The 15,000-nt window shown below is 32.5% G+C and overlaps 1 protein-coding gene across 1 annotated transcript; it reads left to right on the top strand.

Moving 5' to 3' along the window:
* The first annotated feature begins 5,964 nt into the window (after positions 1–5,964).
* Positions 5,965–14,201, top strand: LOC121749444 (protein FAR1-RELATED SEQUENCE 5-like). Its single transcript, XM_042144014.1, has 3 exons — positions 5,965–6,172; positions 6,740–7,471; positions 13,999–14,201. Exons 1-3 carry the CDS (start codon positions 5,965–5,967, stop codon positions 14,199–14,201), a joined length of 1,143 nt encoding a protein of 380 aa, XP_041999948.1.
* The last annotated feature ends 799 nt before the right edge of the window (positions 14,202–15,000 follow it).

Below are 15,000 nucleotides of genomic sequence, written 5' to 3'. Positions count from 1 at the left end.
ATGAGAGAATTACAGAGATTGAAGGACATTTTTTTCTTAAGACTTGATAGATTAACTGCTGAAATTGAAGAAAGAAATTGAAGTAAGAAATTGAAGAAAGAGAGGAGGTAATACCGTGATTTACGTTTGGAGAGAATCTGCTAGAATTTTGATTTCCAATTATAGCCTAATGCATTATTTTTATTTATTTTTATTTAAAATCAAGACTGCCACATGGCAAAATAAGAATGAATCTGGTTTGAAATCTAACGGATCAGATTGGTGGCATAGTGTCACCCAAAATAGCGTTGTCATTTTAACATCTCCCTATATATACACACACACACATATATATAGGGTTGTATTATATACCAAACTAGTTTAAAACACTAAACGCCAAACACATCATTATATAATAACGCAGAGTTCATTATAACTTTATTTGTAGTTCATTATAGGGAATTCTGAGATTTAAAAAAAATGACATCATCATGCATAGTTTAGAAATCTGAAGTTCATTATAAGTTTGTTATTAGTTCATTATAATGACCTCCAGGTTATCATATAATGATGTTGTTCGGCGTTTAAGGTTTAGGAGTAGTTTGGTATTGATCACAGTCCTATATATATATATATATATGGGTGCGTTAGGGTGACACCGCTCTTAAAGTCACAATGTGACACCAAGTAACATGTAATCTGCATTACATATGCAAGCAATAAGTGATACATAGGCAAACAATTCGGCATAGGGTTCCAAGCAATATGAGATACGAAATCAGAGCACTATTGTGATACCATAGTTGAAATGACAATCTAGGCAGGCAATTGCGATACATAGGCAAGCATTCTGCGATACATAAGCAAGCAATACGATATATGGTTCCAAGCAATCTGCGATATGAAATCAAAGATAATCAAGCAATCTATGATACATAGGCTAGCATGTCTTCCACGTGGCAGGCTAGGATTGAATCTGCTCCTAAATCTAATAGTTGTCCTTGGTGGTACAGTGCCATCTTAAATGGTGTTGTCATTTTAACACAAACCTATATAGGGATGTGATCAAATCTATAAGTGAAATTCTGTCAAAAATCAAAGCAAATCTCATCCATTGGATCTTGTGATGTAACCGTTAGATTAATGTCATGTGTCATCTAATAATGTAGATTGTGTAGTTAAATAATGTAGTTCGGCTAATAATGTAATGTGTCTTAGTCAAATAATGTAGATTGTGTATTCTAATAATGTAGCTCGACTAATAATGTAACACTTTTAGTGTAATAATGTAGCTCGGATATTATTATCACAACCATCCAATCTAAGGATCGAAGGGCTGAGAATTGCTTTGATTTTTGACAGAACATCACTTACTAACCATAGTGCACCCATATATATATATATATATAGATATATATATAGAGTCTCATTATTCACAAATCCACTCTTAAAGACCGAACTAGAGACCAAATTAGGGCCCTTAGATCTAGGGTTTAATGGATGAGATTAGACAATGCTATATTAATTTCGCTCCTTCATTAGGTAGACAATTTACTTCAATGCAGGGGTATTTTGGCCAAAACATATATGAGCTCATCTCCTACCCCATCTCATCTTCTCTTATTTCCTCCGTCTAAATCTCTCCTCCATCCATCTCTCTCTCTAAACAAAATTGAAATCCCCAGAAGTCGTCGTCCTCAACGCATTTGGCCCTCCTTCGCGGTACCGCTGCCGTCGCCGGCGTGAGACGGCATGTGTTGCCGTCACTCTCACGGCTGTCACCCTTTAGCGTCGTCATGTGAATTTGTATAATCTTTCGCCAATCTCCTGATCATCCTCACACTTTATCAATGGCTCCATCTCTTCATCTTCGCCGTCGCTTGACGACGGATCTGGATGCCGGAATCCGATCAATGTAAGGATACTCATACGATCCACAGTATCCCATCCCCTTGAACCAATCATGAAATCTTGAGAGCTCCTCTGCCTGCACGGCCCCTTCGACGCAACTCCGGTAGGGCATCCGGATCAGATTCTCCAAAACCTTATCCATCTCCACCGCGTACCAGCAGATACTATCGTGGATCACGTGCTTCATCGCCGACCGCACCAGGAAGCTTCTCAAAGCCGCACCAACCGGTCAGCAGCCTATGGCGCGATCGATCAGACTCTGAACCTGAGGCATAACTTCAATCGTGCTCGTCAATTTATCCGCATCGTCTCCATTGGTATAAATGAATGCGTGTGCGTCTAGTGCTTTGTCGAGTAGCCTAGCGTAGGATTTAACAAAGGAGGTGTAATCGTCGGAGGTGGAGGAGGTGCTGTCACGGAAAGTGCAAGGGTAGAGGGATGTGCTGTCGTCACTCTCACGGCTCTCACGACATTTGAAACGAAGTATTTGTAGAAGAATTTGGAGTCCTACTGGATGAAGTAAAAACCTAGTATAATGAAGTATTAACTTTTTAGAATGAAGTAATAAACCCACTGGAATAAATTGTACTATTATTTACAGTGAATAAAATAAAAAACCTTGTTCAATGAATTTGAAAGAAACATGTGTTGAATTATGTGAAAACCTATTGGAATGAACTAAAATCCTATTTGAATTAAGTAATGACACATTTGAATGAAGTAATAAACCTACTAAAATAAAGTAAAAACATGTTCATTTCCAATTTATTACGTAATGGATGGAATGAAGTAATACACTTACTTCAATTTAGTACAAACGTACTAGAATGAAGTAAAAATATATTCATCTTCAATTTATTACGTACTGGATTGAAGTAATAAACCTATTGGAATGAAGTAAACACCTACTAAAATGAAGTAATACCTACTGGAAATAAGTTATGCTCTGGTATTTTTTAATTTATTAGTATAATATGTCATACGTCAATATTAATAGTCATTTGATTCTTTTCATTTCTAATATTATTCATTCATTATATATTACTTCATTTAGCCAAGTTATTACTTAATTCAGATAGTTCCATCACTTCATCTATTAGTTTGTAATTTATTACTTCATTTATTTGTTTTCTGACAAAATAATGATACATTTATTTGTTTGTAATTTGTTACTTCATTCCAATAGTTTTGATACTTTATTTCAGTGGTTAATTACTTCATTACATGTGGTTATAACTTCATCAAGTACGTTATTTAGTTCATTACAAATATAATTTTTTGCAAACTATGCATACAACACGGTTCAATTCATATTACTTCATTACTTGATGTTATTACTCCATCAAGTGCGTTATTTAGTTCATTAAAATTATAATTCTTCACAAACTATGCATATAATACCATTATGTTCATATCACTTCATTATTTGAGGTTATAACTTCATCAAGTTCGTTATTTAGTTCATTACAATATTAATTCTTTGCAAACTATACATACAACACAGTTCTCCAACTGTTCTTCTCTATTCCCCAAAATTCCTTCAATCTACAACGACGATTTCCACCAGAAATTCTTCTCAATCAAACTGGATGACGATAAATTACTAGAATGAAGTCATAAACTAGTGGAATTAAGTAATAAACTACGACATTGAAGTATTGAACATACAAGGATGATTAATAGGCAGGTTCAGTCTTAGCATACGAATACATCATAATAAAGAATAAATACTTCATTAATAAAACACTTCATTAATAAAACACTTCATATAGTCTATTTGATTTAATGTGTACCAAAAATTTAAATAGATTCAAATTCAAAGTGTAGTGAAGTAATAAACAACTGGAATGAAGTACATAACAACATGAATGAAGTACGATACTAGAATGAATAATTTGATACTTCATTTAAGTGATTAATTACTTCATTAAATGTGGTTATAACTTCATCAAGTACGTTATTTAGTTCATTACAAATATAATTTTTCGCAAACTATGCATACAACACGGTTCAATTCTTATGATGCATGTCAATGTTGATGAAGTTATAACCTCATTTAATAAGGTAATGGACTAAAGTAATAACCCAATTGAAGTTCAATAAAGTAAAATTTTATTGTGATGAAGTGGTATACTTGTCGAATGAAGTAAATGCACATATGAATGAAGTAGTGATCACTCTTCCTCATATGCTCAAGAATCCCTTAAAGTAATAACCTAGTGAATGAATGAAGTAATAACCTATTTGAATGAAGTAACAAGTTCATTACAACCGCTTGACGTTTAACGCAGTTAACTTCTTGTATTATTACTGTGTTTCAATAAAAGACCATATTTACTTCATTACTAACGTTCATTTGGTTCATTATTTAGTAAATACAGTTGATCATATCATTACCCCTTGGTGTTTAGCACAGTGAACGTATTATTATTACCACATTTCAATAAAAATATCAAATTACTTCATTACTATGTTCATTTAGTTCATTATTAATGAATATAGTTCATTATTATCGCTTAACGTTTAACACAATTAATTTTTTTTATCGTTACTATATTTCAATAAAATATCGAAATTACTTCATCACATATGTTCATTAGATTCATTATTTAGTGAATATAGTTCATTATATATATAAATAAGTTCAGAATAACCATACAAAGACTTCATCATAAAGCACCAAACGTGTCTAAATCTAGACACTAGAGGAATGCAATTAATCTGGCATTTAATTTTATCTCTCTCGCATAAACACATAAACAACGCACCTGGAAAACATACCTTGTTCCAAAGCGGACGACAAACAAGAAAATTAATCCAAAATCAATAAAGAAACATTAATCCAAAATCTTCCCTAATCTGGGAAACATAATTAATCTCCAATTGGTGAAGATTATTAATCAAATGATTAGCATTAATATAAATATACATATTCATATAACCAATCTAATCGCCCATACGTATGGACGGTAACTAATAACTATAGTATCGATCTTTCAAAAGCGACATTGAGCAGCTAAAGACGAACACCGTCATGATAGCGACGGGGATGATGAGAAGCGTCAGTGGTGGCGGCGGTAGGACCAGCGGCAGGAGAAGTAGTGAAACCGTGAGTAGCACCATCAGCACCACCGCCCTCACGCTGTAGTATCTGTAGGAGCTCTGCAATGGGGCCAACGATTTCAGGCTTAGGTTTAAATCATCAGCCGCAAAACCGTGTGTTTCTACCGTAACTGCATCATTTTTGGATTTTTGGGTATTCCAAATCTACCCTTTTGTCAATTTGACTGAATAAAAATAAAAGATAATGTGTAATTATTAATAACCATTAGATGTGATTAATGAGTGGATGAGATTTGGTCTCTAGTTCGATCTTTAAGAAGGGTTCGACATTGATCACAACCCTATATATATATATATATATATATATATATATATATATATATATATATATATATATAGGGATGTGATCAATGTCGAACCATTCTTAACGGCCGAACTAGAGACCAAATTAGGGCCCTCCATTTTTTTAATCTTGTGGTTATGATTAATTTACAATTAATTTAATTATTTATTCAATTAAAACATACTGAGGGGTATTTTCGGAAATCAGTTTATTAATCTTCATAAAAAACGTGAATCTCTTTCCTTCTCTCAATTCATACAATCTTCACGCAATCTTCTCGCAATCTTCATCAATTTTTACGCAATCTTCATCAATTTTCTCCCAATTTACGTTAGATGTATATTCTTCTTCAATCTGCATCGATCTCCACGATCTACCTCAACCGCGACCTGTCTCAATCCGTAATTCACGATCGTTTTGCAATTGCTGCAATTGTTGTCAATCGCGATCTGTCTCAATCCTTCAATTCACGATCGTTTGCTGATTCACTACCTTGCTGATCGATGCAGCATACGAATGCTTCAACTCCATCGGGTTTTGCTTCCTCAATTCACGATCATTTTGCAATTGCTGCATCGTCGATCAATCGCGATCTGCATCAAATTCCAGATTGATCTGCCTCAGTTTTCGCAATTCCTTCAATTCACAATTTGCCTCAATTGTCATCCATGGAGAATTCCACACGTGAAATTCACCAGCATCTCGATGGAGTAGGGAAAACACCGACAAATTCTGCGGTTGAAGATGGATCTTCATCGACCAATAATGAAGAAGCTAGTATTGGATCAATTCTGGATGATCTACAATATCAAGGAGGCACTCTATTCGATACAGATTCAGATTTAGAGTTAGAAGAAGAAAGTAACTCAGTTGAAGGTTTGTAATTTTTAATTTTTTCATTCTATAGTGTAAACAGATTCATAATGAAGTAAAAAGGTCGAATTAATGCGGTAAAAAATACACTAATGAAGTATTTTTATCGTAATATGATATGCTGACATGCTTTATATTGTATGAGATAAATACAACTCATAATGAACTAATATTTAAATATAATGAAGTAGTAATACAGATGAATGAACTTATATTCTTATTGAATGAATATATTTTGTTTTGTTTTTATTTTCCACTAACAGTAGGTTGTATGCGACATTAGTTTTGTATGCTATCAATATGAACCATAATGAACTAATATGGGATTTTAATGAAGTAGTAATACATCCGAATGAAGTTATATGCTTGTTGAATGAATATGTTTTGTTCAGTTTTCATTTTCCACTAGCAGTAGTTTATATGCGATCAATACGACACATAAGGAACTAATTTCAGGTTATAATGAAGTTGTAATACAACCGAATGAACTTATATGCTTGTTGAATGAATATGTTTTGTTTTGTTTTGTTTAAATTTTCCACTAACAGAAGTTTGAATGTTTTATAATAGTGTCACACTTAGCTGATTGGCCATCCGAGCTGAAGCCTTACATTGGACAGATTTTTCTTAGACTTGATGATGCTATTGAGTTCTATAATAAGTGTGCACGATATGTTGGGTTTGTCACTCGTAAACATGGATCAAAAAAGAAGGGGGATCATGTCACATGGTTGTATGTTGTGTGCAGTAGAGAAGGTCAGAGGAAAATGAAAATGCAAGGGCATGAGTCAAAGCGTAGACGTTCTTCTAGGAAGTATTTTTGCAAGGCTAAAATTGCTTTAAAGTTTTGTAAAGGAATTGGTTATGTTGTCAATCAATTTGATGAAATACATAATCATGATATGGTGGAGTTACGCCATAAGCGATTCATGAGGCTGAATCGCAACATTGACCTATTGCATCAGAAATTTATACTAGATTGTGCAAGTGCAAACATAGGCCCTACATTGACTTTTAAGTTGCTGAATGAAGTTCTTGCTGGGCTGGATTATGTTGGTTGCACGGTTGTAAAAGTTAGAAACTATAGGCGCGACTTGAGAGCATATACTAGTGGGGCAGATGCACAAATGGTACTTAATGGGATGAGCCGAAAGAAAGAGAATTGTCCAGCATTCACCTATGATTTTGAGGTGAACTCTAAGAATAGGCTCGCTCATCTTTTCTGGTGTGATCCCATTGCTAAGAAGAATTTCCATCTCTACGGTGATATAGTATCGTTGGCACAACCTATTCAACTAATAGGTATGAACAGTATGTTGTTTATAATGAAATGATTATTGATGTTATCAACTTGCATATGCATGAAACATTTACTGAATTAATGCAATAACTCAACAGAATGTACTAGTAATAGTCAATAATGAATTAATAGTTCATTTGGATGATGTGAGTGCAGAAGTATTCAGAATTCTTATTGGGATTTGAGGATTTGACTGATTCTCAGGGTCATCGCGGCGGGTGGTCAACGGACAGATACCGACGGCGAATGCTGCAGTTCCGGTAGTGGCCATGGATTTTCTATTTTCAGAAATTAGCGAAAGTGACAATCATTTTATTTGTTGACTTAGAATATTTGAGCGACTGCTTGAAAGTAAGTGAAAAGTGATGATATTGATTTATTTCATTCAACAACTATGCCAATTCATCCCAATAGGATTTTACTTCATTGAACTTCAATTGAGTTATTACTTTAGTCCATTAACCTTATTAAATGAGGTTATAACTTCATCAACATTGACATACATCATAATAAAGAATAAATACTTCATTTTGAAAACACTTCACACAGTCTATTCGCTTTAAATTTTGTAAAAAGGTTAAACAAATTCAAATTCAAAGTGGAATGAAGTAATAATCTATTGAATGAAGTAATTAACTATTGGAATGAAGTAATTAATCTACTAAATGAAGTAATAAACTGAAAACATTTCACACAGTCTATTCGCTTTAAATTTTTTAAAAAGGTTAAACAAATTCAAATTCAAAGTGGAATGAAGTAATAATCTATTGGAATGAAGTAATTAATCTACTGGATGAAGTAATAAACTGAAACACTTCACACAGTCTATTCGCTTTAAATTTTGTAAAAAGGTTAAACAAATTCAAATTCAAAGTGGAATGAAGTAATAATCTATTGGAATGAAGTAATCAACTATAGGAATGAAGTAATTAATCTATTGGATGAAATAATAAACTGAAAACACTTCACACAGTCTATTCGCTTTAAATTTTGAAAAAGGTTAAACAAATTCAAATTCAAAGTGGAATGAAGTAATAATCTATTGAAATGAAGTAATTAACTATAGTAATTAACTATTGAAATGAAGTAATTAACTATTAAAATGAAGTAATTAACTATTAGAATGAAGTAATTAATCTACTGGATGAAGTAATAAACTGAAAACACTTCACACAGTCTATTCGCTTTAAATTTTGTAAAAAAGTTAAACAAATTCAAATTCAAAGTGGAATGAAGTAATAATCTATTGGAATGAAGTAATTAACTATAGGAATGAAGTAATTAATCTACTGGATGAAATAATAAACTGAAAACACTTCACGCAGTCTATTCGCTTTAAATTTTGAAAAAGGTTAAACAAATTCAAATTCAAAGTGGAATGAAGTAATAATCTATTGAAATGAAGTAATTAACTATCATAATTAACTATTAAAATGAAGTAATTAACTATTAAAATGAAGTAATTAACTATTAAATTGAAGTAATTAACTATTAGAATGAAGTAATTAAACTACTGGATGAAGTAATAAACTGAAAACACTTCACACAGTCTATTTGCTTTAAATTTTGTAAAAAAGTTAAACAAATTCAAATTCAAAGTGGAATGAAGTAATAATCTATTGGAATGAAGTAATTAATCTACTGGATGAAGTAATAAACTGAAAACACTTCAAACAGTCTATTCGCTTTAAATTTTGTAAAAAGGTTAAACAAATTCAAATTCAAAATGGAATGAAGTAATAATCTATTGGAATGAAGTAATTAACTATTGAAATGAAGTAATTCAAATTTTGTAAAAAGGTTTCGTACTTCATTATTGTATTTATTTACTTCATTCCATGTGTTTTATTACTTCATCACACTCTGAATTTGAATTTGTTTAAATTTTTGGCAAACTTTAAATTGAATAGATTGTGTAAAGTGTTTTAGTAATCAAATATTTATTAGTATTTATTGTTCATCCCAGGAGGTTCATTATATCATTGTAGTAGTTTATTATTCATTAAACTACTATGGTGAATAAAATCGTTTGAATTTTCTCCAAAATAGTCAACTATTTCCACTGTAGGAGAAAGTTGGTAAACCACACCATCCTCACTGTATAAACCCCATAACCAAATACAAACTCTCCATTTGAAAAAAGAAAAAAAAAATACAAACTTGTCCAATACAAGAAATCATCCAAATTTGACACACCAACTCATCTCAATGGGCTGAGCCGTGATTCTGGGCACCGCCCATTTGTTAGGGCGTGGGGACGACCCATCCAGTGATTGCACAAATGTCCTTATCACCATGTCACCATGCCTCAACTACATCTTCCGAAACTCTTCATCCCTTTCCTCCGATTTGATTTTTCACCCCGTTGTGAGTTAGAGGATTTTCCCCTGTGTTATCTTCACCTATATATAAGAAACACATAACAACAATTCAACATTCGAAACATAGTTTATATCATCATTAAAATAGTTTGTAACATTATCATTAGGTTCTTTAATTCATTACAAGTATACTTCCCAGCTAAATATACATACAAAACATGTCAGTTTATATTACTTCATTTCATGTGGTTATTACTTCATCAAATAAGTTATTTAGTTCATTCAATGTAATTATAAAGCAAAATATGCATACAAAACAAGTCAGTTTATATTACTTTATTTCATTAGGTTATTACTTCATCAAATTAGTTAGTTAGTTCATTCAATCTTATTTCCTAGCAAAATATGCATACAAAACACGTTAGTTTATATTACTTCATTTCATGAGGTTATTACTTCATCAAATAGGTTAGTTAGTTCATTCAACTGTTATTTCTTCACAAAATATGCATATAACACAGTTAATAAAATTCATACAACACAATTAACTTCATCTCATGAATTATGACTAGGTCATAAATTTATTTTTACCTTCTGGCATATGGATTTATTTGGCTTGCAATACTGAACACCAAACAAACTTTTCTTGTGTTTTGATTTATCCACCGGTTGTGATTTAGCTACTGACCTACGAGTATATTTGACACCTACGTTGACCTTCCTCCGCTCTGCTTCATGAAATAATTGGACGAAAATCAGAAACCAAATTACAAACAGATGAAGTAAATTAGAATTTCAAAAACTATAAAGCTTCAAAAGAGTGTATTATTTGAGGCAGACGTTCTTCCAGAACGCAATCACCGTCGTTCACCTTCCATCGACGATTTTCTTGTGTCAACCATTAAAATCAGCGGCTATAGTATTGTGCTTTGAAATCTGAATTATGAAGCAATGTTTCCAAATTATAAAGTAATAAATCACATTTAGAAGATGCATATCATTTTATGCCACATAATTCAAATGAGTCCAGAAATGAGCTAGAAGCACACATTAACCACATAAATTAGAAAAAAATGAAAAATCAAACATTAAATTAATAGCCTCATGAAATGATGTAATAACCTCATGAAATAAAGTAATATCCTCATTAAATGAACTAAATCGATGATTTCTGTAGCCACACTTTTTGATATATTTCTCTTAAATATCAGAGAAGTAATGTGAAGTAATCTATCCTAAAGTAATCGATTTATGCAACAATCAAATGTTGAAGTAATCTCTCCTAAAGAAAAATCAAAGCCAAAAATCAAATGTGTATTACCTGAACCAGACGTACGACCAGAATGTAATAGGCGTCCTTCATCTTCGGTCGACGATTTGCGTGTGTCAACCATTTCTAATTGACGCCGATTTCAGGTTAGGCTGAAGAGATGTCGATCTCGGGCGGATGGAGATTTCTGAATCGGCTGATGGAGATGTTGAATCGGGGATGATTGTTGTCGATTTCAGTTGAAATCGACGGAGATGATCGATGGATATGCTGAATCGACCGATGGAGATGCTGAATCGGGGATGATTGTCACCGATTTCAGTTGAATCGGTCGGAGATGATCGATGAAGATGAAGAATCCTTGATTTTTCAGAGAGGTTTTCAGAGAGGTTTTGAGAGAAGAAGAGGCGGGGTATGAAATTAGTGAATTTTTTGTGATCTACGAATTCTAAATTTTACCCTATTTATAAAATGACTTAAATACCCCCGTGTTGAAGTAATTTGTGTATGTAATGAACTACGGAAATTTTCACTACATCATCTCATCTCATCCACTAAAAACTAGATCTAAGGGCCCTAATTTGGTCTCTAGTTCGGTCTTTAAGACTAGATTTGTGAATAATGGGACTCTATATATATATATATATATATATATATATATATATATATATATATATAGGGTTGTGATCAATTGAGATTTTTTAGTCTAATTGAGAATTGAGATGCTTTATCAGCCACTTATTTTTATTAAATGAGTGGTCCAGAATTTGTCACATGGAAAATATTTTTAGATTAATTAATTATGAAATGGAAGAATGGTAATTTTATGGTACATTTTATTCAATAAATAATTTTTTAAAATTTTTTATTTATTTTTATTTTTATTTTTAAATTTTTATTTTTTTTGTCAACTACATATACAATTTATGTCAACTACACACATATAATCTCAACTACATATACAATTCATGTCAACTATACACATATAATGTCAACTATAAGTTGTTGACATTTGATGTGTAGGCTATTTACATTTGATGTGCAGGCTATTGACAATAATACCCCCGAGTTGACATAATCTACTTGCAGTTGATATTTCGAAAATGTCGTGGATGAGTAGCTGAAAATGCATCTCGATTCTCAATTAAGCTAAAAAATCTCAAACTAACAGGACCATATATATATATATATATATATAGGGATGTATTCATATCTTTTTTCCATCTTTCGTTCTATTGTTCTTTTTAATCTCGTCTATTCAATTTCAAGATCTAATGGCCCAAAATAATGCCACATGAATTTAAATTAAATCATTAAAATTTTTGAAAAGGCTAAATTTGGTATACAGAAATGTGTTTGTTATGTTAACTTCCTTGATTTTCTCTTCCAAAATCTCAGCGGTTATTCTCAATGATATTTTCATTCAATCTGTCTTATCTCCGTAAAAGTTAAGCATCTATACTGCATAGAACACATTAAGGTCTGAAATTCTCGTGCGTTTTTGTTTGTAGACGCGTTCCGAGTTTTTGTTTTTCGCTAACAATGCCGATTTGGTGGAGGGCTCGGTCGTTGATTTTGTTTTACTGAACAATGGAAGAAAGTACTTATATTTTTGTCTGCATAAATTTGTACTCCTAATTGTGAACTGAAATTTAGATTTGGTGGAGTAGTCGATCGTATGTGGTGTTTTGTTTTGTTATCCAAAGTCATAAGTAATATATTATTTGTCGAGTTTCACTGTTAGATGCACCTTACTTGTTTCCCCCAATGGTTGAGCAATCATTGGGGGAAGGGTTTTCTGTGTACAAATTAAAACCGTCGTCAAAGTCTACGAGTTTCAGTCATTCAACGAGGGTTTAGAAAGCATGGCGGCTAGGTAGTATTTTTTTACTGATACACATAATATACATATTATATTTTATAATGGTTGTTTTAGGTTCAAGTTTAATTCAAGTTTAATTCATCTAGGGTTTAGACATAATATTGGCTAGGTAGTCGTTATTAACTGATACACATAATGTAAATATTATATTATATAATGGTTATTTTGGGTTCTGTAATGCAGTATTTGTGATCTGTAATGTACATTTTTAATGACCAGTTTAATTTAAGTTTGGCCGTGTTTGCTTGTTCGGCCCACGTTTGTTGTTTTCCCAAAGGGTTTAGCAATCATTGGGGCTAGGGTGTAGTATGTACAAATTCTTAAAACCGTAGTCTAAGTACACAAGCTTCAGTCATTCATCTAGGGTTTAGACATAATATTGGCTAGGTAGTAGTTATTAACTGATACACATAATGTACATATTATATTATATAATGATTGTTTTGGGTTTTGTAATGCAGGATTTGTGATATGTAATTTACATATTTAATGATCAGTTTAATTTAAGTTTGGTCGTGTTTGCTTGTTCGGCGCACGTTTCTTGTTTTCCCAAAGGGTTTAGCAATCCTTGGGGCTAGGGTGTAATTTGTACTAATTCTTAAAACAGTAGTCTAAGTACACGAGCTGCAGTCATTCATCTAGGGTTTAGACATAATATTGACTAGGTAGTAGTTTTTACTGATACACATAATGTACATATATTACTCTGTAATGGTTTTTTTATTTTCAGTATATGATCTGTAATGTAAATGTTTGCTGAGCAGTTTAGTTTAAGATTGTCCGTGTTTGATTGTTCGGCGCACGTTTCATGTATTCCCCAAGGGTTTAGCAATCCTTGGGGCTAGGGTGTAGTATATATTAAGTAACAAAACTGTCGCCAAAGTCCACGAGTTTCAGTCATTCACCTAGGGTTTTGATATCATCTCGGCTAGGGAGTAGTTTTTACTTATACACATAATGCACTCTGTAATGGTTTTTTTTATTTTCAGTAATGGACGATTTATGATTTGTAATGTAAATGTTTGCTGAGCCGTTTTTTTTTGTAATTTTATACAGTGGTGGTGGTTATACTTGGTAATTCTCTTCAAGTTGGAAATCCTACAAAGTCCGCCTCTGAAAAGAGGCGAATGATTGAAGAGTTTTTTGGTATGGTAAGGCCTGAAGTAGTTGAGGTCCATCCTCCAGATGTTGTCAAAACCAAGGGCCGCAGTGAGCCGTCTGATTTCCAAGAGAGAAAAGGCTGTAAAGGAGGCTACTAGGCCTCTTAGACGGTGTAAGGCGTGCAATGAGATGGGCCATCATGACTCTAGAAATTGTCCAATGCTTAAAGAGATGGTAATGGAGAATGAGCCGTGGAAGGGCAAGAGGAAAAGTTGATGTATTTTGCACCTCACAACATTTTTGGTTTTGTTTTTCGATTAGTCTTATGATTTACATCGTTGTCTTAGTCTTATTAGTATTACCACTGTCAACATTTTATACATAATATTATTGCATTATTAATCTGTTAATGTACATTATCATTACTGAAGTTGTACATTATTGGTTACTAGCACTTAACTTACTGCAGACAATGTTTCGAGTACAGTTCATTATTAGACACATTCTGTACATTACACATTGCATTACGAAACTGTTAATGTACATTACTATTCATGAAGTTTTACATTTTTATTCACAATCACTTAATGGTCTGTACATTAATATTCTAGTACAGTTAATTAATAAGCACATTACGTTCATTATTCGGTTAATTATATCTATTATATGCAGTTTGTTGTACATTATTATTAAAATACAGTTAACTTGTTCTACATTATTTTTTTCCTATTTTCCATTATTAGGGAGTGACGTTTCATTATTCTGTAATATGCATCAATTACATGTTTTAAGTTAATGTCATCATACACTAATACCAAAAAATGTTTCTGCTTGCAAGAAGCACACTACATATTGTGCAAAACAGACCAAGGCACAAGTCGGCTATTTCCCCTTCCAACATGAGTTATCGAAAAAATTTGAGAGTTCAAACAATCACTCCAGCCCATAATTGTGCAA

This window comes from Salvia splendens, chromosome 9, assembly GCF_004379255.2.
Source record: "Salvia splendens isolate huo1 chromosome 9, SspV2, whole genome shotgun sequence".
Classification (NCBI taxonomy): domain Eukaryota; kingdom Viridiplantae; phylum Streptophyta; class Magnoliopsida; order Lamiales; family Lamiaceae; genus Salvia; species Salvia splendens.
The sequence above is the reverse complement of the archived record's forward strand: the minus strand, read 5'-3'. Positions and strand labels throughout refer to the sequence as shown.

What these genes read in the sequence shown, in the direction of transcription:
- LOC121749444 (XM_042144014.1), top strand. Translation starts at nt 5,965, where the DNA reads ATGGAGAATTCCACACGTGAAATTCACCAGCATCTCGATGGAGTAGGG. An exon ending in AGAAAGTAACTCAGTTGAAG is followed by an intron (nt 6,173 to 6,739) that starts GTTTGTAATTTT and finishes GTTTTATAATAG; the next exon opens with TGTCACACTTAGCTGATTGG. An exon ending in ACAACCTATTCAACTAATAG is followed by an intron (nt 7,472 to 13,998) that starts GTATGAACAGTA and finishes AATTTTATACAG; the next exon opens with TGGTGGTGGTTATACTTGGT.